This window comes from Melozone crissalis, unplaced genomic scaffold, assembly GCF_028551555.1.
Source record: "Melozone crissalis strain CALT ecotype California unplaced genomic scaffold, PUWL_Pcris_2 ptg000005l_1, whole genome shotgun sequence".
Taxonomy (NCBI): Eukaryota; Metazoa; Chordata; class Aves; order Passeriformes; family Passerellidae; genus Melozone; species Melozone crissalis.
Genome location: NW_026535783.1, coordinates 9,897,650 through 9,923,522, shown reverse-complemented (window position 1 = coordinate 9,923,522; position 25,873 = coordinate 9,897,650). Strand labels below are relative to the sequence as shown.

The 25,873-nt window shown below is 47.0% G+C and overlaps 2 protein-coding genes across 2 annotated transcripts in view; one reads left to right on the top strand and one right to left on the bottom strand.

Annotated features, from left to right (window-relative positions):
• Positions 1-18,659, bottom strand: part of LOC128942958 (uncharacterized) — a 64,459-nt gene extending 45,800 nt beyond the window's left edge. The window contains exons 1-2 of the mRNA XM_054285698.1: positions 18,627-18,659; positions 15,130-15,471 (exon numbers count right to left, since the gene is read on the bottom strand). Of these exons, the coding sequence (XP_054141673.1) occupies positions 15,130-15,471; positions 18,627-18,659 (375 nt within the window). The remainder of the gene's footprint in view (positions 1-15,129; positions 15,472-18,626) is intronic.
• A 4,644-nt stretch (positions 18,660-23,303) lies between these two features.
• Positions 23,304-25,873, top strand: part of LOC128942950 (serine/threonine-protein kinase PAK 2-like) — a 73,779-nt gene continuing 71,209 nt past the window's right edge. Inside the window, 1 exon segment of the mRNA XM_054285686.1 lies at positions 23,304-23,307. Within this exon segment, the coding sequence (XP_054141661.1) occupies positions 23,304-23,307 (4 nt within the window).

Here is a 25,873-nt window from a genome sequence, read left to right as displayed (position 1 = left end):
GTCAAATCAGAGAGTTTTGGGAAAGCTGCAAAAGGCAGGCCTCAGAGACAGCTGAACTGTGAGTAGAGCTAAGCAGTGTCGCCGGCAGGGCACTATTTACAAATCACAAACAGAAGGGGACTGCTGTGGAATGTGCCTTGAGCTGTTTTATTTTTCAGCATCAGTCCCATTACATGATTATTGCAATGGGAAGATGCCATCGGCTCCCATCCCAGGCAGCAGACAAAGAATTTCATGTTACAACTTACTTTATAAGTTTCTTGACCAATCACACAAAGCAAAAGCATACTGACAGTAGTTCTATCCAATCACCATAAGCACACATACTTTTGGTTAAAACAATGCTTGCTTATTTCGAATACAACACTTACTTGTAAGCCTTAAAACGCAATGCACAGAGCTCTATTATTAAGCTTCAACCTTCCTAATATCTTGCTAGATAAACTTTTCAGTAGCTTAGAGAGTTATTCTAGACAAGCATTAATGTACAGACCAATGTTTGTCCTTGTTTTTCTACAGTTTAAATAATTTTTCTGCTGACCTATCTCATGGCTGCCGCTTAGCTCTAATCACAGTTCTACTGCATCTAAGGCCTGCCTTTTGCAGCTTTCCCAAAATCCTCTAGTTTTGTGGATTCCCACAAAGCAGTAGCCATCAGATTTGTCAGCAGAAAACTATATAAAAAGTAGAAAAGAAATGACAAATAAAACAATGGTTGGTGTATTAACGCTTGGCTAGAATAATTCCTTAAGTTTCAGAAAAGTATATCTAGCAAGTTATGAGGAATTCTAAGGTTAATAATGGAGCTCTGCGCATTGTGTTTTAAGGCTTACAAGGAGGTATTGTATTCAAAGATGTGGAAACCCAGGGCACCTGCAATATTTCTCTGTCTGCTCTGGGGTGCCCTGATCCCCAGAGGAGCACTGACTTTGACCCTCATTCATGGAGAAAGTTGCCTAGACTTCAAGATAGACTAGAATCAACAAAAGTGTGGAATAGATTCTAGAGAGCAGTCTAGGTGTGTCACTTGGTGAGAAATTTAGATTTGGGATTTTTAGGATGTTGTGGATGGAAGCAAGATGGAGGGCACAGGGTTTCATCCTGGGTTTCTTCTTCATGCTTCTTCTTCCTTCTTCTTCATGGATTTGGGTGGCATTTTGTAATTGGGGGCAGAAAAGTCCACATTGCAAGGACTTTGGGATCAGTTATTGGGTTGAAAGGGAAAATAATCTAGGCGTCAGTTCTTAATTGGATAGCTTAGTCTTAAAAGACTTTATAACAAGAGATTGTTAGCCATTTTTGCCTTCTGAAGAAAAGCTGCCAAACTCACAGTAGTGAGACTGTTTTACTGATAAGAAATAATAAACACCTGAGTGCGAACATGAGCTACTGTCTCAAGTGCCTTCAATCCAGACCCAGAGAAACCAACAACTGGAACCGTCACAGAAATAAGCAAGCATTGTTTTAACAAAAGGGATATGTGCTTGTAGTGGTTGGATAGAACTACTGTCAATATGCTTTTGCTTTGTGTGATTGGTCAAAAAACTTTTGAAGTAAGTTATAACATTAAGTTCTTTGTCTGCTGCTGGGGACAAGAGCTGCTGGCATCTTCCCATTGTCATAACCATGGAATGAGACTGATGCTGGAAAACAAACAGCTCAAGGCGCGTTCCTCGGCAGTCCTGTCCCGTTCCGGATGTGGACACAGACCCCTGGCCAGCAATAGTCTATTGATGTAAATTACATCTATGATAAATGAATATGCATTATTTCGTTCATTTTGATATATTTTCATTTCATATAGATTTGATAAATTCCTCCAGTTTGGGAGAGTGAAGATGTACAGCAGTCCAAAACCTTCTGCCCACACAGCAGTCAGCCCCGAGTGTGTGCATGCACACCCACCCACTGTGCTTTCTCTTCTCAGCATCTCGGGGCTGCTGTTTGCACAGAATTGGGATGAATTTAACTCGACAGAGCCACGAGTGGGGTGTCCGGCTTGTCATGAACACTCATGTGTCAAGGCACCGCACAGAGCTCTCAAATCACACTACCATGTGTCCTTTCATTCCTGTTGGGCACAGAGGAACTCTTCAAAGCACCACAGACACACAAAAGAAGTGGGAAAAATTGGCATCATGCTACTGCTGGTATCCTCCTGGAGGAAAATCTGTTGGGTTTCTTAAGGTCATAGCTTTCCAAAAACTAGGGGAAAAAACCTAGTGCTCAGCACCAGTAGCCCAATTGTGATTGATTTCCTTGGCTTGGCAAAAACTGGGGTCTTTACAGTGGACTCCATCCTTGGTTCAAGTCACCTGCTCTCACCTGCAGACAAAAGCACCAGCAGCAGCAGCAGAAGCTACATCAGTCAATTTTCTCAAAAAGCTGCGGTAAATTTGGGAGAGGAAAGGAAAACGTCTTTCACTGAAGGGGTATGGGAGACAGGCAAAGGTGATACAGAGACTCCATCATCAGAAGGCATGAAAAGGCACTTGGGTTTTAGAAATCTACAGTTCTTATATAAACAATGGTGCACCTAAGACCTGACTTGCCTTCAGGAATCTTCTCTCCCAATATTGGTGAACTATGAATAGCACACTCTTTAGAACCATATCTATAAACAATGCTTACAGAAAGAGAAATAATCATTGTTTTAATTCTTTCCTCTAAGTTTCCCAGGCTTGGCTTGGGAGAAATTATGTCTGTTCTTTCTTCGACTGAACTAAGAATATCCACATTTAACTATATAATTGACTGAATTTTTCTGTCTTTCTAAACAGGATATGATGATAGTGGCCTCTTGTGTGTACAATTCTGCATCATGTTGTTTAATTGTAATTTCATGATTTCTTACAGTATTTGTTAATCAGCTTTTTTCTACTGGCCCATTTCCTCCTTTATAGCCATGGCAATTCAGGAATTTGATTTGCTCTCAGCAAATTTGCTGATGGACTGCAAATCGGACCTATGAGGATTTCAGTTTACTTAAATTTCTGTTTACTTGCAATGTTGAACAGCTCCTGGGAATACCTCATGGTGGCAGTCTATGTCATTTACAACACTTTCTGATACTTCACTGACAAATCAAGTGATACTGGTTCCATTCTGCAAGCTGTAGCTATGTGTTTGTCTTTTAAATCTGTAGGCTGTGATTAAAATAATCAGCATTAATTATTCAGCAACATAAAAGAAGTGATGAGTATTACAGCGTCCTGAGTGGGTCACTGGGGGTGAGAGAATGACGAGAATCTTGTTTCTTGATCAGAAGGCTGGATTTATTGATATAGGATATATAATACATTATAACTATACTAAAAAGAATAAAGAGAGAAGTTGAAGAGGCTGCCTAAGCTAAGAACAGAGAGAAAGAAAATCTAACAAAGTTGTGTCCAGGGACTCTGTCCCCAGCTTGCTCCTGTGGTTGGCCCTAATTATAAACATGGGAACATGAACCAATCACAGGTGCATCCTATTGCATTTCACAGCAGCTGATAACAATTGTTTACATTCTCTTTCTGGGGGCCCTTGCTTCCCAGAAAACAAACAAGTCCCAAAGACAGGATTTCTGTGAAAAAATGTCTGCGACAGATGAGTTTTCAAACACTATAAATCTAATCCATATAAAATACATTTCAAGTATAACTAAGATGAGCTAGATAAGCTCTTTTTATTGTTATCAAATGATTCTTTGAATCTTCAAGGGTCAGTGTCTCTTGTCTCCATCATTTATGAGACCTTCATATTAGGTTCTTTACTGTATTCAGGAGATACTTTGTGTTATGAACAAAAATTCAGTTGATTTTTTTCTGTGAGAAAAAAAGTTACCACTACTGCTGGGCTGCTGCCTGTGTTATGGTAATTACGGGTCGTTGTCGTTAATGGTTGTTTTTATATTAGTAAAAGCCCTGGCTAGGGCGAGGTAATGGCCCTTCTCTGACACAGTGAAGGGTGGGAACCTTCCTGAACAGTGAGGAGAAGACACCTGAGAAGGTGAGGGAGGTTATGCAAAGTGACTCCAAGGACCAGAATGCTTTGTGGGACCCCCGACTCCAAACCCACGGAGAAACCCCTAAAACAACGAGCCAAATAAGAGTTGAGAGACTGGAGTGATGTCTGGACGTGAGGAGCCGAGTGCTGAGCCTTCAGAGATGCAGAACACCTTCGGAGCCTCTCGCCCTGACCATGGGAGTCGACCCCGGCGGTGAGACCAGGCCGACTGGCTGGGAGGGGCAACAACTGGAAGGGATCAGCAGGCCCTAAAGGCTCCCACGAGGATCTGATCCCCAGCTCTGCCCCTGGTGGACAAAGCTGCGCATATCCTCCTCCTCTGTGTCGCCCGGGGAGACGACGGGACGCTGCAGACCCGTCGAGCCGCCCAATCCTGAGCTGATCACTTTTAATAAAGGCATTAAAAAGGAGAAGAAGTCTCCTGGCCCTGTTTATTTCACTTTGTGCAACCCTACTGTTAACAATGTCAGATGTTTACCAGAGATAATATGACAATTTTGTTTTTCTTTGACGACAATTAAATTTATTGTTTGTACATTCCTAAATCAAACTTTAGACTTGTCAATATTTTAACTGGTTCATTTTTCAAAGAACAGCAATGTTTTTCTTCCTGATTTTACTAAGAAAGAAGAGAAGACGAGGATAGCAAAAAGATAAATGAGAACTTGCTTCTGTATAGCATTTATTCAGCTAATACTTCATACCAAGTACATATATACATTATTTTTAGATAATAGTGTAATTAACCAAGTTTACAAAGTGATGTAAAATAATTCTCAGGTCATTGCTTTAAATGTTTTCCTCTCTTCCCTTCCTTTAACCTTTCTGTTCCTGAGAGCCTTGAGTACTTGTAAATGATAAAGATGTTCCAAGGTATCAATTAGTCCAATGGTTTACTGTCTTTAAAATAAAAATCAAAAGTAGATACATGCCTTGTTTCCCAGAAAAAAAGAGAACAAAAGAGAAATCTTCATTTTTATTCCTGGGCGTTAATCAGATTTAATGGAAATACTGCACAGAATTAAATAGAAGTTGGATAAGATTTTAATCCAAAATACAGCCCTGCAAATCTCATCCTTACTAGTTTCATCAAAGTGTCTGTATACTATAGGTATGTTAGCTTTCAGAAACATATAATCACGGGGGATTATATGCGGTGCTTTTTATTAAGAGCCCTGGGAATCGGGGTATATTCAACCCAAATCTGACTCCGACCATACATCCGAAATGATCATGTTTTATACTCTATTGTTACATAACTTTCACGTTAATTATTAAACTTATATTGTTCTATTGTATACATAAATTTAGCCCCTCTCTGAATTTCCAACATAGTTTCTCACTATTCTTCTTATGGTTATATAATAATTACATTTAATTACTAAACAATCATCACATCTAACAATTATATAATTTATCATACTGCTTATGCAGGTGCAGTTGATCTGGGAAAGCACAAAGCCTAACATTTTAGATTCTATCTTTACCTTTTTCCAGGGCTCCACTATCAGGTACCTTAGAAAATAATTTGAAATATATTTCTATGGAAGCATGCTGTTGTAAAACAACTACACTTTCTTAAGTTTGCCCTTTCTTCACACAGATGGATGTTACAAACATATAAAATTAAAAAATATATGTGTGTGTATATATATATATATCTATATATCTATATATCTATATATCTATATATCTATACATATATATATATATCTGCTAAAGGAGAGAATGCATGCTTCTAAATGCTGAGCACGTCCTTTTGAAACACAGATGGTACTAAATGCAGAGACAGTCTAAGAAATTAAAAATCCAGTATTTGCAGTGGGCCAGCTAGTCCTGACATCTTATAATTTCTATGATTTATGCTCAGGTTTGCTTCCTGCAGTGGTTGGAGCTCAAGAAGCCAAAGAGAGCCTGCAGGACAGGTGACTGCACTGTGACTGCAGCCCCAGGAGGCCTCACCTTGGCGGCTCAGGAGCAGCTCTGGTGTCCATCCGCGATGTGCCCGCTGCTGCTGCGTCCTGCGAGTCCTGACAGCAGGAGCTGCTCACTGCCGCTGGCCAGTTCTTCTGCCTGGAGTCCCTTCCCCTGCTGGCAGTACAAGCTCCCTCTTGCCTGCAGCCAAATGCGTGCCTGCGCCTTGGGCTGGCTTTGCCAGGTCTCTTTTTCCAAGTGTTCGACTCCCAGGCTTCTGCCCCAGCCCAGGGACGTTTGTTGTTTCCATCCCCAGGTAGGTTTACATGGTGGACCATTGTGTCTTTACCTAAGAGGTGAATCATTAAGATTGTGGTGCTTTCCTGTACACAATGTTCTGTTAAGACCAAGAACAAGCTGCTCCTGCAGCTTGGTTTGTGCCTATTCCCACACCATTTATTCTACACTGCATGATTAAAGAAAATCTATCTTTTTCCTTACTGAGTTTAGGCTATAGCTTAGTGAAAATACGTGTTGAAGGAGAATAAATGCCATAATCCCCATACATTTTTCCCCTCTCCCCCCCAGAGAGGGTGCTGCCTGAAGGGGTTCTAGAGATAGACCACAACTCTTAGACAAATAACCTCAGAAGGATGTTTCACAGAGAAGACATGTTTATTACCCACAGCTGGACAGACCTGTGAGCAATTGGGTGCCACGGCTTGTCATACACTCATCAGAGCTTCAGGATCAGTGAAGAAATAGGGACAAACATTGGTGTGGTCACTCGTCATGAAAATGAGAAGTGCCCCAAAGCCAATGTCAGTTTAAAAGGGAACTTTATTACAGATTGCTACAATTGCGCTGCTTAGACAGAGCGACCGCTGTTACAGGATGGCTACAGAATGGCACAACTCTGCTGACCCTACATATAAACAGAGAAGAATCCATTTCAGTTCCCACAATCCCACGAGTATGTAACAAGTTACTAAGTGCTGCCTACATATATCTGTGTGTGTGTATGTATGTAAAGAACCAAACATGGACTAAATTATCTGCATATCCACAGAGCAGGAGTTCTGTGCTCCCAGACTTTTCTCAGCAGGCCTCAGTGGAGTCCCGGAGTTTTCTCAGCAGGCCTTTGCAGTGAGTTCTGAGCCAATGTGGGGCTCTGCTGCCATCCCAAATCTGCGCTTCCCTTGCCCAGCCTGAGTGCAAGTGGGGCATGTGCTGGGCATGGCTGGAGATTTTCATGGCCAAAATGCTCCAGCATTTACATCTGCCCATGGCTTTGGGTAGCACAAATCACAGAACACCCACCTCAGTTGACAAATGATATTTCTTGCAGACTGCTACAGCCACACTGCTGATCGACAAATACACACTGTAGCTGCTGCTCTCTGTGAAGAGAGGTGTGGCTACAACTCACAAGAATCGATTTCAGTTGAAAAATGTCATTTTTTTACAAATTGCTACACCCATGCTGACAAAATAGAAATCTCAATTTCTATATAGAAATTGAGAACTATAGAACTATAGCTCTATAGAAATCTCAATTTAGGTTGAAACCAGGAATTTATTACATTATTACAACCAGTCCATGTTAAATTATACAAACAACAACTTCAGTTAACAAAACCTAATTTATTGCCAACCTCTACAACTCACTAAACGCAAAGATCAATTAGGTGTTTAACAACTTAATTTATTGCATATTACTACAAGTATACAGCCCATATAGAAATACAAAAATATGCATTCCCTCCCCAAGTAACCTTGTACCAAAACCTCTATAGATAGAATTATACAACTATCCCACTCCATGCATGTTAAAATAGTACTAAATATATATATACAGAAAAAAAATATATAAATACATATATAACACAAACCTATCTAGAAATATACAAATATCACTATGCCAAACTAAATATCCACACAAATGCATCAATACAAATAAACAACTATACATCTGGATACATAGGTAAAAATAATTACACATAGAAATGGATCAATATACATATAAAAACATAAGAATAGGCATGTATACCTATACAAATACCAATGTACCTATTTAAAGGGCCATATATCTATGACTGCATCAAGAGACATAGCAACAAAACCGTATACATAGGAAATAGAACTAAAGACAGATATATCAACTTCCATATGCTATGTATATGTTTATATATGTTTGTTATTACATATATGTGTATATATGTACACTTAGATACATATACACACATATGTGTAATAACAAACATATATAAATCTATACATAGCATACATACATAAATATAATGACATCTAGAAATATGCCTGTACAAATAGCAGGCTACATATGTATATATCCATATAATAATCTCTGCCCACATGTAAGTCCGTGTATCTTTAAACAGAGCTCCAAGCAGAGGGATCCCAGCTGCCCCATCTTCAGAGCCTCTCCCTCGGTCCCCTCCTGCCCTGCAGAGCAGCTCTCCTGGACAGTGACAGCAGATGGGGCATCCGGCAAGCAAAGGGAACACTTAGTGAGTATGGGGACGTTTCCCTTGGCAGCTGCTGCACTTCCATCAGGGAAGAGGAAATGTCAGAGCCTCCCCAGGAGGGTGGGAAAGAGAAAGCAGCCGAGCGGGCCAGGCTGTGGTGAGCGCAGCCGCGGCGGGACCGCCCCGCAGCCCCGGCAGCCCGGCAGAGCCAGCACAGCTCCCGGGCCCTGCCGGCACAGCTGCCTTGCCCAAGGACAGCCCCTGTGCCAGCCGGGGCAGCTGCGCTGAGCAGCCCCAGCACGGGCAGGGCCCGCTCCTGCCCCGCCGGGCAGCGCCCACGGCCACAGCCCACGGCAGCCTCAACCCCAGCCTGCCTCCCTGGGCCTGTGGCCTCAGCCGGGCTCTCTGCAGGCTGGCAGCAGCAGGTCCCCGTTTGCTGCTCTTGCTGCTGGCCTTCAGCTCCTCCCTGCTGCCTCCCGTCAGTCTCCAGCTGTCCTCAAGTTCTTCCTTGCAGTTGTGGCAAAGGTGGAGGCTCTGGAATTGCTTCCAAGGCCTGGCAGAGCTGCAGTCCCTGCTGTGATCCCTGCTGGCCTGCTCCATCCCCTCAGCCCCGCCATGCTCTCGGTAAAGCCCCAGCCCCCTTCAGTTTTTTCAGCCCCTCACAGTCCTCTCACCCTCCTCAGTCCCTTCTGAGCCATCCCGTCCCCTTAGACCCACCCCCCCTCAGCCTGTGCCACTTCCCTGTCACCTCAGGGCCACCATGGCCCTCGGCTGCCCCACAGCCCTCAGCCCCAGCAGAAGCTCAGGGTCACGGTCCCCTCGGCGCCACCGCCCCCTCAGCCCCCTCAGCCCCCTCTGTCTCACCGTCCTTCAGCAGCTCCTCAGGGAACAGTGCCTGGGGCAGCGGCAGCTCCCACTGCTCCAGGGACAGCAGGGGCTGGAAGTGCTGCTCCGCTCGGCCCGGCCGCCAGCTCGGACCCAGCACAGACACAGGGGACACAGGGGGTACCGGGGGAGGAAAAAAGTGTGTTTAAAAAACGACTGGATGTGGCAGTTGGTGCCATGATGTAGTTGAGGTGTTAGAACATGGGTTGGACTCCATGATCTTAAAGGTCTCTTCCAACCTAGAAATTTGGTGATTCTGTGATTCTGTAAAAAGCAAGAGGTGAAAAAGGCAGCTGAGGGGGAAAAGAGCTAAAAATGCAGCCTAGGCCTACACGGCTCAATCTATGCATCTAAACTTCCACATACCTTTAACTAAAAAGCTATGCACATTTCTAAATCTATATCTAAGCACCCAAATGCAAGCATCTACATGCAAGCATCTAAATGTAACTCTATAAATACATAAATGTAAATCTCAAAATCTAGAAATGTAACTAATTCTGTCCCATCTATAACAATATGGATCAATTACCTGTATAGATATATATACATGCGCATACAAACACACCGCTATAAATCTGTACTATATGGATATAGAAATAGAATTGTAGAAATCTATAAATCTATGTGTACACTTAAGGATTCCACCTGCCCGATGGTCACAGACTCTCCCTCTGATCCTTCTTCCCACGCAGGACAGCCCTCCTGGCAAGGCAGATCAGATGGAAATCTGGGAAGCAAAGGGAACACTGGGTCAATATTGGCCTCTGTGCATCTGTCCTGTTTGGAAGTAACTGTCCTTCTTTGAAAGACTGTAAAAGATGGCTGGAAAGGCAGACTCACACCTTGATAATTGGAAGCCTGCTCTTCAAAGAGCCAGACTCCTTCCAAGTGTTCAAAACTTTTGAAGTATCCCAATAAACTCAAAGCCCTCTCAGTGCAAAGGGCCCCCACGAAAGCTTGAAACACAGACAGTGCCAGCTGCCACAAAGAAGCCCAGCCTTCTTCTTTCTCTGTGCTAACAGAGAGACCTCAGTCCTCACTGAAATGGCTGAAGCTGAAGGTGCTGGGAGCTGAGTTATGAACTAGCACCGTTCCCTGCCATCCACAACCTGCCCTCTGCAGTGAGCCACAGCTCCTCCAAAACAACCACCAGGTCTGGGATGAAGAGCTGGGTGACAAATGACCAGGTAATATTGGCTTTCACATTTCTGTATTAGTTTATGCATGTTGTTAGTGATTATGAGTATTTAGAAATAGCACCAGTTATAACTTTTTTTATCTGCTTGTTAAACTAATAGAATCTATCAGCTTAAGTGTGCACTGTGCTGCTCATAGAAATAGTAGTGAAATGAATATAATATCTATGTATCACTTATGGAAACAATTGTGTGATGAGTGTATTGTGTTACAGATCCTAGCAAATCATAAGGGGGAAAAAAAGGCTTGTGTGTAAGTGAAAACAGTGTAAGGCCATCCACTGACCAACCTGCTCAAGTGATAAAATAACCCTGACACCAACCAGAGCACCAGAGGACAATTAGAGAATACCATGTTAAATTTAAGGAGGACATACTAAACCCTTATCAGAGGATGTGAAACAGCAGGAAGGAGACACAAGAAGAAAGAAAATATATTGATCTGATGCACAGGACGTCATGCAGTAAGCCTGAGTGAGTGTGAAGAAGTCAAACAAATGAGTTCCCAAAACATCAGAAAGTTCCCAAGAGTGTTTGAATACAGCATGACACACATGAATATGCTTGCATCTCAGCAATGTAACCCTATAAAGATAACACTGTCTCTGTACAGCGGGTGCTCTTTGGCTGTTGGCCAGGAGCACCCCAGTGCTGCATTTATTGTCTTTTTTTATCCTATTAGTATTAAAATTTTAAAAATTCTAAGCAGTGAATTCTGGTTATCACATCTGGGAGGGAAAGAGCTCCCTACCAGGCCTGCAGTCTGCACCAGTTTTGCTCAAGAATGCAGACCCAAAGTGCTCTCTGTCTCCTTTAGTTCTCTCTAATTTAAAGGGGTAATTTCAGTTTTTTCTTGAGGTACTGGATTTGTGACTAATGATTTCCTTGGCCTCAGAGCTTCTGCTGCTTGTATTTTTAATGTATCTCACTACAGCTATCAGCAGAGTGCCACTACATGGATTTAATGCTTGGAGACAAAAAGCTCAGACTTCTACACTGACCTTTTGCTGGACTTTTCCTCTCTTGCTTCAAGAGTCACTCACGGTTGCCTCCAGAGCACTGACATCCTGCAGCAAATTTATCCATGGACATCAGCACAAAACTGGGACACCTGGCTTGGTGACACAACTGCCACAAGGTCAGGTTTATTCCCCGCTCTCTTGCCCCAGCAGAGGACTCAGTGTCAGAGCCTCTGGAGAAGCGTGGAGGGCAGGGCTCAGGCAGGTTGTGCCCGTGCAGGATTTGAACTCAAGGCACCAGGAAGCACCAAGCCTGCAGACAGGAACTCAACCCTTCTCATCTCCCTCACTGCCAGAGGCAGGCTCAGAGCAGCCATCTCACCCCTCTCTAAACCAGTGGGGGCTCTGTCCTTACCAAGCTCCTCGCGCTCCTGGGAATTGTTCCTGCAGCTCTCGGTGCCAGGTAAAGCTCCCTCTGCTGCTGCTCTGCCCACAGGCTCCCCTCCTGAAGACTCAGGGGCAACAGTAATATTCCCTTTGAAAGAGAAAGGAAGATACCCTTCTCACCACTGACACAAAACACCTGGTCCAACAACTCCGTGGCTCACAGTTCATAATCTCTTGTTCCTAACAAGAACTCTGGGCCCCTTAGGCCTTCAACAGTCAAAAAGATATGACTTCTCAAACACAGTCCAAAAGCTGTCAAAGCTGACAGTGTTGAACATGGGGGTGATACTGAAAACATGGAATGGCTGCTAAGGAGGAGTCCTGGCAGCTCCTGGCACAGGGATGTGCTCCTCCCTCCACAGCCCTGAGCACAGCAGTCTCATCCAGGCTGCAGCTTGGCAAGGACAGCATGGGAACACACATCTCTTCCCACAGAGATGGCCAAGAGCAAGGGGATTGAGCTCTGAACATGGACAGCAAGACTGGCCAGTTTGCCCAGCTGAGGATTTCCCAGATGGAAACTGGACTGCAGGCAGCAGCTTACTGAGAGGACAAGAAAGCTGCAGCTGCAGCCCAGCCCCAGCCACGGCTCTGGGAGCGCCTACATGCACGGCAGGGCTCACACAGCAGCAGCAGCTGCAGCCCAGCCCTTGCTTTGCCTTGGCCTTCCCACCCAAAAGAGGCACAGCCCACATCTGCTGCTGCAACAGAGGCACCTCTGGCATGCCCCTCCCTGCCTGGGACACTTGGCCTTCAGTGCCACTTCTCCAAACACTCTTCTCTTCTTTCCCATCAAACAAAGCCTCTTAGAACCTGCAGAGCTTCCACTTCCACACCACAAATGCTCCTGCATGAAGGGTTCTTCCCAGGAAAAGGAGCACCCAAACTTGGCCAACACAGGCTCACGCCTTTCCATCCTTACTCATGGATGACATTTTCATTCCCTCTTCTTTAGGAAGTCTTATTTTACCAGGCAAAGCCTTCCTTATCCATTCACAGCTGAACTCAAGAAGCCTTTGCTCCTCCACCATGCAACAACATTCAGAAGCTCCCAGTCCAGCCACTTTCTTCCCTGTCGAATGCCGTTACCTGAGCAGAGGGAGAAAACATCTCCTCCGGTGTCTCAAGCACCATGTCCAGATCCAGGGGTGGCAATTCCTCTTTCCCAGGAGTATTCCACAGCCAGCTGTGGCTGTCCATGCTGCAGAACCTGCACTGGCAGCTGGAGTGCTGGGGGCTGAAGTGTCTGGCCTGGCTGCAAGAATCCAAACACATTGGTCAGGCTCCACAATGTGTCTTTGGGATGCAGAGCTCTAGTGCTGCCTTGGATCAAACATCACAGGAAGCACACAGCAACCTCAATTCCAGAAATGTATTCAGAGTTCCCAGGGGATTGGAGGAGTGAGTTCTTCCTCTTAAAAATATTTATCCGAATTGACCTGTACATAGATTAAAGCATGGATTGTAAATCTGATACAAATACACACAAAAACCCGTTATAATCACAGTCTTTTGCATCTTCCCATCAGTTTTGGGATTTGGCTACATTTGGGTTCTCATCACAAAAGAACACAGAAAGTGGATTCAGCCAGGAAGAGCCCAGATCTTCAGACACCCATGCTGAAATTAAACTGTGAGTTTTTCCTAAAACCATCCTTGAGGGTGAGGCTGTATTCTGCAGCTCCAACTCTTCTGGGGCACACAGAGCTCATTTCAATGACACAGCTTGATTTACAGGGCAGACAGTCTTAAATATCTGCAATATCCTATCAGGGTCCTAGTTTGGCTTCATTCAGAAAAAGAGGGGAGTCCACCTAACACTGACCACTTGTTAGGCAATATCTTTCACCTTGCCCTTGTCCCCCTACAGAGAGGCTGTCTGGAAAATGCCCAGAACACCCTCCAAATCTGTAGCAAGGACAGGAAAAGCAGGAAGAGAATCTTTCTGTTTTCAAGGACCCTCTTCCTAGGCACCTTGACACTTTCTACCTGATTCTCACTTGAGATGTACCCATGATAGAGCACTGCAGGAAAACACTTGAAAGGGTCATTTACCAGGAGCTGCTTGGAAAGCAAGGGTAGAAGCTCTTTCCCTACCTGATGGGCTGTGGGCTGGCAACTGCTGCTGTGAAGATGTGCAACTGCTTATCTCTGGAGTGGTCATGGAAGGGCTGTGATGGTCTATGGGAGCCAGAGAAAGAATTAGCTCAGGTTGGCATTTAATGTCCATGGGACCAAGCGGAATGAAGAGCTCACAGTTGAGATGAAATTTGCTTGTGCCTGGCTCCTCCAATGAAACCCCAAGAAGTCCAGATGTGGCAAACACTTTCTTGGGAGAAGGTAGGAAAACCTCAGAGTCCTGAGCACCTGCACTTAGCCTGGAGGCAGCTCTAAATCCTCAGGTGAAGCGGTACTGAGCAACTGTACTTCTGTCAGGGAAAACAAAAGCTCCCAACATCCCAAACAGGGCGAGAAAGCCGAACACAAAGACCCCCATATATTATGGGGCTATTCAACTAGCAATGCCTTGTCCATTTAGCTCTCCCCTATTTGTTCAACTGTCTGGGAAAACTGTCCTGCTGTTGTTCCTTGGCAGGAGGCAGCTGCCAGAAAGCCAACTGGCAGGTCTTTTCCGCAGTTCCCCAGAGGGACAGGGGGCTCCCTCCAGCTGGGCATGACCAGGACCAAGCCCTAGGCTCACACGCAGTCACGGAGAGCTCCCCAGGCATCCCAGGGCAGGGCAAGGAGCAGTGCCAGCCACGGCGCACGGTTGGGCCAGCTGCAGCCGAGCGGGCCAGGCTGTGGGGAGCGCAGCCACGGCGGGACCGTCCCACAGCCCCGGCAGCCTGGCAGAGCCAGCACAGCTCCCGGGCCCTGCCGGCACTGCTGCCTTTCCCAAGGACAGCCCCTGTGCCAGCCGGGGCAGCTGCGCTGAGCAGCCTCAGCACGGGCAGGGCCCACTCCTGCCCCGCTGGGGAGCATCCACAGCCACAGCCCACACTGCCCGCAGGTCCCACTAGTCTCTCCGGCTCTGGGTGGCTGCCTGGTGGGGAAGAGGGCACTGCCTGCTCATTGTGGAGCTGCTGGAAGCGGCTGTGACCTTCCTGTCCTGCTGCTGCCTGTTGGTCGCACTCCAGCGCTTGGTGCGGACAAGGAAGTTGGGGTGGCCATGCTGTAGTGGGGCCAGGCCCCGGCATTGCCCAGCACAGCTGAGCCAACCCAGCCCGGTACCCTGTGGAAGCTGTAGCAGTGGAGCTGGAGCTCGAAGCTGCAGAACTGCGTGGCTTGGAAGGAGTACAGAGCCACCCAGCAGGAATCACGCAGGCTGAGCAGCGCCCGCTGGAAGAGGGAGAGGTCAATGAGCAGCCCCTGGGCGCGGCTGTCCCAGCGCACGGAGTGGACATGGGGGCTGTTCACCAGGTGCCTCGGCTTGGCAGGGAAGGTGCTGACGCTGAGCCCAGCGGGCAGCAGCAGCGCGGCCCCGGCGCGGGCCGGACTTGGCGGGGACGAGCGTGGCAGAGCCGGGGCCGCGGGCACAGCACGGGCTGGGCAGGTCCCACGGCTGACTGGCCTCTGCAGGGCAGGGAAGGGAAGGGCAGGGCCTGGTATGGCAGAGCAGGGCAGTGGAAGCCCTTGGCAAGGGCACTGGGAGCAGTGACAGGCTCTGTCCCCACGCTGCATGCCATGCCTGGGTCACCATCAGTGACTGAGAGGAAGGACATTGCTCTGGCTTGGCTGGGGAAAGGATAAAAAGGGGGGAGGTTAGAAAACATTCATTTGGTCTCCTTTTCAGCCAACTAGGTCATTTTATCTCACCACGTCTGCCTCTCTTTGGCAGAGTTGGCACATTTCTTGTGATTTGGAGTCAGCTACAGCAGCAGAAAGGGGCAGGAAGTTTTTCAGCATTCCTATCAAAGCCAAAGTGCTGCCCCATTGAGGGATGTTGCTTTATTCAAGAGATTTTTGGCCTAGAATTATGGGAAACTCATGCTGGTGTCTTCCCAAACAGCGTTGCCTTTTTCTTTTCTCAGGAATCACCGCTTCTTCTTCTTCTTTCCCCCATCTGGAGAGAGTTCCCATGCAAATGCCTCCTGCAGCCAACTCTTGTCACTGTAGACTGACAAAGGAGATCTTGCAGTGGAGAGAGATTCCCTAGAGCTGCTGTGGAGAGGTGAAGGGGGAAGCTTTGTCCCTTGGTCTTGAAATCTTGTTGGGGAGCTGCTTGTGGTCTGAGGGATGGAAACCATTGAGTTTTATCCAAGCCTGCAGTTCATTCCTGAGCTTCCTAACACACCACAGACACTTTGAGGTTGTCGTATTGGCAAAGAAATTTCAGTTCTGGGGACTTTTTGAAATGCTTCAAGTATTCTTTTTTTTTTTCTTTTTTTGCTTTTCTGCAGAAATATTGTCATCATCTTTTGCTTCCAGAGAATCTTTTCCTACTTTTTGGGGAATTTCCTTTTGCTGCTCTCCCAGATTGGGCCAATTCCCAGGGCTCCTTGCCAGAGTGAGGTGTAGCCCATGGCCTCCATTCTCCAGCTTGAACAGAAGGAAGCACAGAAGTTGCTGTTGTGGGAGAGGAGCTTTTCTTTCCTGCCTGCTTTCCCTCTGGGACAGGTTGGTGTGTGCTCATTTGATAAAGGCAGGTTTAAACTCTGAAGCAGTTGTGTTTCAAACTGCTCCCTCCTCGAGCTCTTCTGTGGCTATCGTTAGACAAAAGGCCTCTTGGTGGGGGCTCCTCGTAGGCAGGTTAAGGAAGGAGGTTGATATTTCAGGGTTGTGACTGCTGAAAGCAGCTGGTTTCTGGAGGTGTCCAGAATTGGGGCTCCTTTTCTCACCTGCCTGCAGAAAAGGAAGTTGCTAAGTGGGAATTTTATTTGTGGAGATGGCCGCCAGGGCTGTTTGCCAAGAGATGGGCTGGCAGAGAGGCAGGTCTCGTGCTAAACTGGCTGTGTGTTTGTTTAGATGGTGGGGAGGGTCAGACACAGACACCAACAGAAGGAACAGTGTAATTTACTGTAATGCAAAAGTGTGAAAAAGAGTCAGGAAAGGATAAGCTAAGCAATGCACTTCAGCATTATTACAAAATGGTTCCTCTGGTGATTCAGTAAGATACTTCACCAGGTACCCCAATGGTTTCCCCTTCATCCAGAGCTGCACATCAGCTGGGGGAAGCTGTCCCATTCAAGCCCTGCAGCGCCACAGCCGGGAACCGGGAAATCCTGCGGTGCCTCCATGAGGCTTCTGAGTGCGCTGTGAGAGTAGCCTGGCTCTGATAGTGCTGGATGAGGAATGTGCCAGAGCTTCTGCTAGGGGGACAGCTGGTTTCATTCTCCTCTTGGTTTTTTCCCCGAGTGTGCCCAAGGCTCCAGGAGGAACCAAGGCCAGGTGTGTCCTTGTCCATTTTCCTCATGCAGAAAGGTGAAGGCGTGTTTCACCAGTGAATGGATGCAACAATCCTTTTGATAGTAATACTTGGTTAAGGAGCAGATACATGGAAAGGTTTTTGGTTGGAAAGGTCATCTAAAGGGCAGCTTTAGCTCAGGCCCTATTGTTGAAGCATCAGTCAGAGTCTGTTGTTCAGGCCTTAGTCCTTCAGTACTTTGTGATGCAAATCAATGCTGTGCAGAGCTGGAAACAAACAAGTCTGTCTTTAGCACATTTGAGACAGGGAACAGGATTAGCCCTGCAAGGCCAGGCTAGGGCCAAGAGCAGAAGGCCAGCACCCTGCTTTTGCCCACAGGCAGCCCTGCAGAGCAAGCAGCCACTGCTGCCCAGGGGCTGAGGTGCCCAAAGCTGCCTCCCCGCTGTGCAGCTCTGCAGAGCCCGCAGAGCGCAGGGTCCTGGGCATCCAGGGCAGCCCGGCTGCCTTGGAGCACAAGGAGTGGCCCAGAGAGAAGCTGCTGCCCTTTGCTTTGGAACTGTTTCTCAGAGTCTTGTCATTCATCCACAGTGTCTGATGTGTTTTCTTTTCCTCTCCCAGATTTAACACAGCTTTTTGAGAAAATTGACTGAAGTAGCTTCTGCTTCTGGTGGTGGTGCTTTTGTCTGCAGGTGAGGGCAGGTGATTTGAACCAAGGACGGAGTCCATTGTAAACACCTCAGTTTTGCCAAATCAAGAAAACCATTCACAACTGAGGTACTGGTGCTGAGAAGTAGGTTTTTTCTGCCTAGTTTTCAGAAAGCTGATACCTTAAGAAACCAAACAGATTTTCCTCCAGGTAGATACCAGCAGTAGCATGATTCCAATGTTTTCCACCTCTTTTCTGTCTCTTTGGTGCTTTTAAGAGTTCCTCTGTGCCCAACAGGAATGAAAGGACACATGGTAGTGTGATTTGAGAGCTCTGTGCGGTGCCTTGACACATGAGTGTTCATGACAAGCCGGACACCCCACTCGTGGCTCTGTCGAGTTAAATTCATCCCAATTCTGTGCAAACAGCAGCCCCAAGATGCTGAGAAAAGCAAGCACAGTGGGTGGGTGTGCATGCACACACTCAGGGGCTGACTGCTGTGTGGGCGGAAGGTTTTGGACTGCTGTACATCTTCACTCTCCCAAGCTGGAGGAATTTATCAAATCTATATGAAATGAAAAGATATAAATCTATATGAAATCAAAATAGATCAAACTGTATGAAATAATAGATATTAATTTATCATAGATGTAATTTAACATCTAAATACTATTGTTGGGGGGTCTATGAACGGGACGGGACTGCTGTGGAACGCACCTTGAGCCGTTTGTTTTCCAGCATCAGTCTCATTCCATGGTTATGACAATGGGAAGATGCCAGTAGCTCTTATCCCCAGCAACAGACAAAGAACTTAATGTTATAACTTACTTTAAAAGTTTTTGACCGGTCACACAAAGCAAAAGCATATTGACAGTAGTTCTATCTAACCACTATAAGCACACATCTCTTTTGTTAAAGCAATGCTTTCCTATTCTGAATACAATACCTGCCTGTAACCCTCAAAACACAATGCACAGAACTCTGCTATTAAGCTTACAAGTTCCTCATATCTTGCTAGATATACTTTTCTGAAGCTTACAGACTTATTCTAGACAAGCACTAATACACACACCATTGTTTTATTTGTCCTTTTCTACTTCTTATATAATTTTTCTGCAGACAAAAATGATGGCTACAGCTCAGCTCCAATCAAACATTGGCTGTCTTTGACGCCTGCATTTTGCAGCTTTCCCAAACCCCTGTGTTTTGACAATTCCCACAGAGAAGTACTCTGTTTTCTGACTGTTTCTGTTGCCTTGTTTTGTTTTTGTTGCCCTGAGTTTCCTGAGAGGAAGAAACCCCAGGGACAGAAAGCACAATTTCTAGAGCACTGGCAGGCCAAAAATCCCAGCAAGATGAAGCAACCAGAACAAATGGATGAGTGGGTTTCTGGACGAGGTTTACCTGTGATGGCAAGGTCCTGCAGATAAAGATGGAGGTGCAGATGCTTATTCTGCATCCTTCTAGGAACTAGAGGAATCCTGATAGAGCCTGTGAAGCACTTGAGCTTGGAAAGTCATGCTTCACTGTTTTTTATTGTTTTGGGTTTTATTTGTGAGCAGCCTCCATTTGTATTATCAGCCAAGCCTGCTTCATTCCTGGTGCAACTCATCATTTCAGTGAAGAGGAGGAAGGAGATGTTAACACTGTGATAATGACATCAGGACCATTTACTCCATAACTAGCTTAGAGTAGGACAGTACAGAAGGATTGTAGAGTAGGATTGTAAATCAATAAATTGGCAGAAACTTCAACTCATCTGGAAGATTCCATTATTTTTCACCCTGCGAATAAGCTCAGCATTTCCCTCTGAGTTATCAGCTGTCTCTGAAAAGTGCAAAGTGACATTTATGGCTTTCTATGTTGTGCCTTGAAAGTGGGGAAGGATCTTTTTCATTCATCCTCCCCACAGCACACGGCCTTTGGAATAGGATCCAGTGGCAGGTTTTTGCCTAGCTGTGATATTTCTAGCTGAGGCAGAAAGGGCAATGGCATTTGCAGGAAAAGGCAAAGGAAGAATGGGGCAGCCCAAACACCCTGCGTGGATTCAGGCATTGAGCTGTGAATCAAGAACATTTGGGTTCCTGCCACTTGGATTTGTATCCCTAAATGCAATGTCTTTGGCTGGAGGAGAGCCTTGCTCAAGTGAGAAAGCAGAAAGATCAGAGAGGGTGCTCGGGAAGGTCTCCTGTGGTGCAGAGCTGTCAGCGCCTGGGAGGTGAGAGCGGGCCCGGCCTTGGCCGGGGTGGAGCCCCAGGAGAGCCTCAGCAGAGGCCGGAGCAGGCTGAGCCCCGGCAGAGGCAGGCTGGAAGGAGGCCCCTGGAGCTGCAAGGGGCAGCAGCCGGGCCCTGGGTGCCTGTTCCTGGCAGCGGGTGAATCCTCCACTCTCAGAGCCCAGGTGGCAGCTGGCTGCTGCCAAGGGGAAGCGCAGCCGTGCTGGGCACAGCCCAGCCTGGAGGCATTGGCCGTCTGGAGTGTGCCCAGGAGCAGAGAAAGGCCCAGGGCAGCCGAGGGCCGCTGGGCTGCCTGAGGATTCCTCCTCTTCTGCCGGCTGCCCTGCAACTCCTGGCAAAGGTCAGCAGTGTGTGCAGCACTCTGGGCACCGGGGCAGGGAGCCGGGCTGCTCGGCAGGCTGGAGCACAGGGCAGCCTCCTTCAGGCCCGGCTCTTGTGCCAGGGGAAGCGAGGCCAGCGTGAGGCAGGGACAGCTTGGCAGGGCACATCTGCAGGAGCCAGCGCCTCATGCACCTCTGGGAGGAAGCGTCCGCAATCCTGCCATTCTGCACTGAGCCAGAGCAAAGGTGTGAGATGCAGAGTGTTTGGCAGGAATATTCAGGACCACCAGGCCAGCCTGCTTTGTGCTCTCTGGCACACAGCAAGCGATGCGCAATGCAGCTCTGAGCTGCTGGGTGAGAGGGAATCAGAGATGTGCCTGAGGGTTTTGCTTGAGTAGTGAACTGATTAGGAAGGGAGCAGAATGATTGCAGTCAGCAATTTGTGGTTTTTTTATTAGTTTCTGAAGAAAGGATGTAATGTGTCTTCACTCAGCAAAAGCACTTGCAGGACTTCTTGGCAAAATGCATGTGTTTGATTTTGAGAGTAGGAAGAAGAGATGTTGGGAAGATGTTAAAGTGTAACAAATGGGGCTTCATCTTGTGAATTCCTTGAGCTTTAACAGGCAGTGCTGAACTCTGTATTCCCCCAATGCAGTGCTTAATGTGTGCTAGTTGCTATCTTAACCCTGAGAATAAAGAGAATGATCCTTCCAAGAAGGTAGCTGGAATGCATTCAAAGGGAAGAAAGTGTTTTTAGGATGCTCTTCATTAGTAAAGGAGAATTTGACTGGGAATAATTCTCAAACAACTGTCTCCAAGGCCCTGCCATATTTGATGTTTGAGCAAGTTGACAAGGAAATGTTTAACGGTGGGAACTTGACCCTTTGTCCTGGTTGAGGGCAAATCTGGGAGAGAACCCCCAAAGGGGTTCCTCTAGAAAGCACATTCAATCGGCCCCTTTCCCAACCAGTTTGGGAGAAAACACCTCCTTGGAGAAGAGTGGAAAAAACTCTTTAAAACGTAAACAATAATAAAGAATAAAACCTATTGCGGCTCCAAAAAAAAGACCAATTCAAAAAGTCTCCTCCGTGGGCTGTGGCTCAGCTCACTCAGTCTCCTGTCAGTCCCTGTGGTGCTGGAAATGCCGCAGCCCAGGCCCGGCTTGGTGGGTCACAGGTGTGAGCTGCCAGTGCTCTTCTGGTGTTCAGACTGGAGAAGGTCTAAACAGGTCCAAAGAAAATGGAAAAAAACCCCACAATCCAGGGAACTTCTTTGCCTCAGCCAGCTAAGACTAAGAAAAAGCGAAGGAGACCTCTGTCCTGCTGTCTGTCCATTCGCAGACATCACAGTGCAGGAGCAGAAAATGTGGAGGAGTGAGTGCAGTTTCCTCCATGCTTCTTCTCTCCCCCCCTTCACTCTTGGAACAAGTCTTAAAGGTGCAAAACCAGAACAGATGACTGGGGATACAAGCATGATATAGTCAAGCCAGGACACCCTTGAAAGAGAAACAATGTATTGGTCAATTGGTGGGCAGTCAAGCTTTGAAAGGGGAACAGTGCATAATGGAGCCCTTGGTTGCAGGGAGTCGGTATCCTGAGCCATCATGGCCTCATCTCACACACCGGCCATGTGTGGGCCGATGCTGTAACTGGGAAAATTCCACTCCTGAACCGGAGATACAGGGCCTGGTTCTGGGGTGGAGGGGTGAGAAGGACAAGACATGCACAGCGTTCTGATCCAGGGGATGTCCTGGAAGTGCACTCTCTACCTGCCCCTGGTGCCGATCACCACAATCCATCTCTTCCTGCTCAGCAGATTTTGGGAATCCAGGGGTTGGTATGTCCCACTTCAGAATAGGTATGAGGTCCTGGATCTGGAGACGCAACTAGATGATTTAGGAGAAAATTGTCTGCCCAGTCAACCCCCCAATTATGATTCATCTGTAAGATGGATCACTACCTTTAAGATCAAGAAGAAAAAAAGGGTAACCATAGTAGGTGATTCCCTTCTGAAGGGAACTGAGGGCCCCATATGTTGGCCAGATCCATCCCACAGGGAAATCTGTTGCCTCCCTGGAGCCCAGGTACAAAATATCTCTGAGAGACTTCCTGGGCTGATTCAGCCCTCTGATTATTACCCACTGCTGATACACCAGGCTGGCAGTGATGAGATTGAAAAGAGGAGTGTCAAGGCAATTAGAAAGGACTTCAGGGGACTGGGTCAGGTAGTTGATAGGGCAGGAGCACAGGTAGTTTTCTGCTCAGTCCCTCAGGTGGCGGAGGAAAATGATGAAAGAAACAGGAGAATCCACATCATCAACAAGTGGCTTAAGTGTTGGTGTCGTCAGCAAAATTTTGGATTCTTTGATCATGGGGAAACTTTTACAGCATCTGCTCTGCTAGAGCCAGATGTGGTACATGTCTCTGTTAAGGACAAAAGGTTTTTAGCTCATGAACTGGCAGACCTCATTGAGAGGGCTTTAAACTATGTTTGAAGGGGGAAGGGGAACCAGCTGAGCTATCTGGAAACAGGCCCAAGGGTTGCAAGGCTAAGTTAAGGGTGAAGTCAGTAGCCCAGCTGAGGTGCATGTATACCAATGCACGCAGCTTGGGCAACAAACAAGAAAAGCTGGAGGCCATGGTGCAGCTGCAGAGCTATGATGTAGTTGCCATCACGGAAACGTGGTGGGATGACTCACATAACTGGAGTACTGCACTGGATGGATACAAGCACCTCAGAAGAGACAGGAAAGGAAGAAGAGGAGGAGGGGTGGCCCTTTATATTAAGCAGACTTTCGATGCCATAGAAATTGAAACTAAGGCAGATGGAGTTGAATGTCTATGGGTAAGAATTAAGGGGAAGGCCAACAAGGCTGACACCCTACTGGGAGTCTGCTATCGTCCACTCAACCAGGAAGAAGAGGTAGATGACTTATTTTATAAGCAGCTAGGTAATGTTTCAAGATCATCAGCCCTTGTTCTTGTGGGTGACTTCAACCTACCAGAAATCTGCTGGGAACTTAATACAGCAGTAAAGAGGCAGTCCAGGAAATTCTTAGAATGCATGGAGGACAACTTCTTGTTGCAGCTGCTGGGGGAACCCACCAGGGGAGGCACTGTGTTAGATCTGCTGTTTGCAAATAGAGATGGGCTGGTGGGAGATGCAGTGGTTGGAGGTCGCTTGGGGCAGAGTGATCACAAACTAATAGATTTCTCAATATTTGGCGAAGTCAGGAGGAGCACCAGTAAGACTCTTGCATTGGACTTCCGGAAGGCAGACTTTGGCCTGTTTAGGAGACTTATTCAGAGCATCCCTTGGGAAACAGCCCTTAAAAACAAAGGAGTTCAGGAAGGGTGGGCATACCTCAAAATAGAGATCTTGAGGACACAGGAACAGACTGTCCCTGTGTGCTGAAAGATCAGTCAGCAGGGTAAATGTCCAGGCTGGCTGGGCAAGGATGGTTTGGAGGAACTTCGGAATAAACAGAGGATGTATCAGCATTGGAAGGAGGTCTCTAAGGAAGTATTCAAGAAGGCTGCTGGAGCATGCAGAAAAAAAATATGGGAGGCCAAAGCTCATTTTGAACACTGAATGGCAACTTCTGTAAAGGATAATAAAAAATGTTTTTACAAATACATTAATGCTAGAAGGAAGGGTGGGACCAGCCTTTGTTCTCTATTGGGCAAGGGAGGGAACTTAATATCTGTAGATGAGGAGAAGGCAGAAGCGCTTAATGCCTACCTTGCCTCAGTTTTGAGTGGGAAGATGACTTGCCCTCAAGACACCTGCCCGCCTGGGCTGGTTGATGGTGACAGGGAGCAGAATGGTTCCCCCCATTATCCAAGAGAAGGCAGTCATAGAACTACTGAAATGCTTGGATGTTCATAAACCTATGGGACCAGACGAGATCCACCCCAGGGTAATGAGAGAGCTGGCAAATGAGCTTGCAAAGCCACTCTCCATCATTTACCAACAGTCCCGGCTCACTGGTGAGGTTCCGGATGACTGGAAGCTGGCCAATGTGGTACCCATTCACAAAAAAGGTGCAAAGGAGGATCCTGGTAATTATAGACCAGTCAGCCTGACCTCAGTACCTGGCAAAATAATGGAAGAGTTTATATTAAGTGCCATCACACAGTATGTACAGGATGGCCAGGGTATCAGACCCAGCCAGCATGGGTTTAGGAGGGGTCGGTCATGTTTGACCAACCTGGTCACCTTTTATGACCAGGTAACCCACCTAGTGGATGCAGGGAAGGCTGCAGATGTTGTTTATTTGGATTTCAGCAAGGCCTTTGACACTGTCTCCCACAGCATTCTCCTAGACAAACTGGCAGGCTGTGGCTTGGACAGGAGCACTCTTTTCTGGGTTCAGAACTGGCTGCATGGCCAGGCCCAGAGAGTGGTGGTGAATGGTGCTGCATCCAGCTGGTGGCCAGTCACGAGTGGTGTCCCTCAGGGGTCAGTGCCAGTTCTGTTTAATATTTTTATTGATGACATGGATGAGAGTTTAGAATCTTTCATTAGCAAATTTGCAGATGACACTAAGGTGGGAGCATGTGTTGATCTGTTAGAGGGACGGAGGGCTTTGCAGAGGGACTTGGAATGGTTGGATTTATGGGCTGAATCTAATGGGATGAAGTTCAATAAGTCCAAGTGCTGAGTCCTGCACTTTGGCCACAATAACCCCCTGCAACGTTATAGGCTGGAGACAGTGTGGCTGGACAGTGCTCAGGTGGAAAGGGACCTGGGGGTGTTGGTTGACAGTCAGCTGAACATGAGCCAGCAATGTGCCCAGGTGGCCAAGAAGGCCAATGGCATCCTGGCTAGTATCAGGAATGGTGTGGCCAGCAGGAGCAGGGAGGTCATTCTTCCCCTGTACTCAGCACTGGTGAGGCCACACCTTGAGTATTGCGTCCAGTTGTGGGCCCCTCAGTTTATGAGGGACGTTGAGATGCTTGAGCATGTCCAAAGGAGAGCAACGAGACTGGTGAGGGGCTTGGAGCACAAGCCATATGAAGAATGACTGAGGGAGCTGGGGTTGTTCAGCCTGGAGAAAAGGAGACTCAGAGGTGACCTTATCACTCTCTTCAACTTCCTGAAGGGTGGCTGTAGTGAGCTGGGGGTCGGTCTCTTTCTCCGGGCAACAACAGACAGAACAAGAGGACACATTCTCAAGCTGTCTCAAGGGAGATACAGGCTAGAATTTAGGAGGAAGTTTTTCACAGAAAGAGTGGTCAAACACTGGAGTCATCTACCAAGGGAGGTGGTGCATGCAGTCACCATCCCTCGATGTGTTTAAAAAAAGACTGGATGTGGCACTTGGTGCCATGATCTAGTTGAGGTGTTAGATGATGATCGATGTCTTGATCTTAAAGGTCTCTTCCAACCTAGAAATTCAGTGATTCTG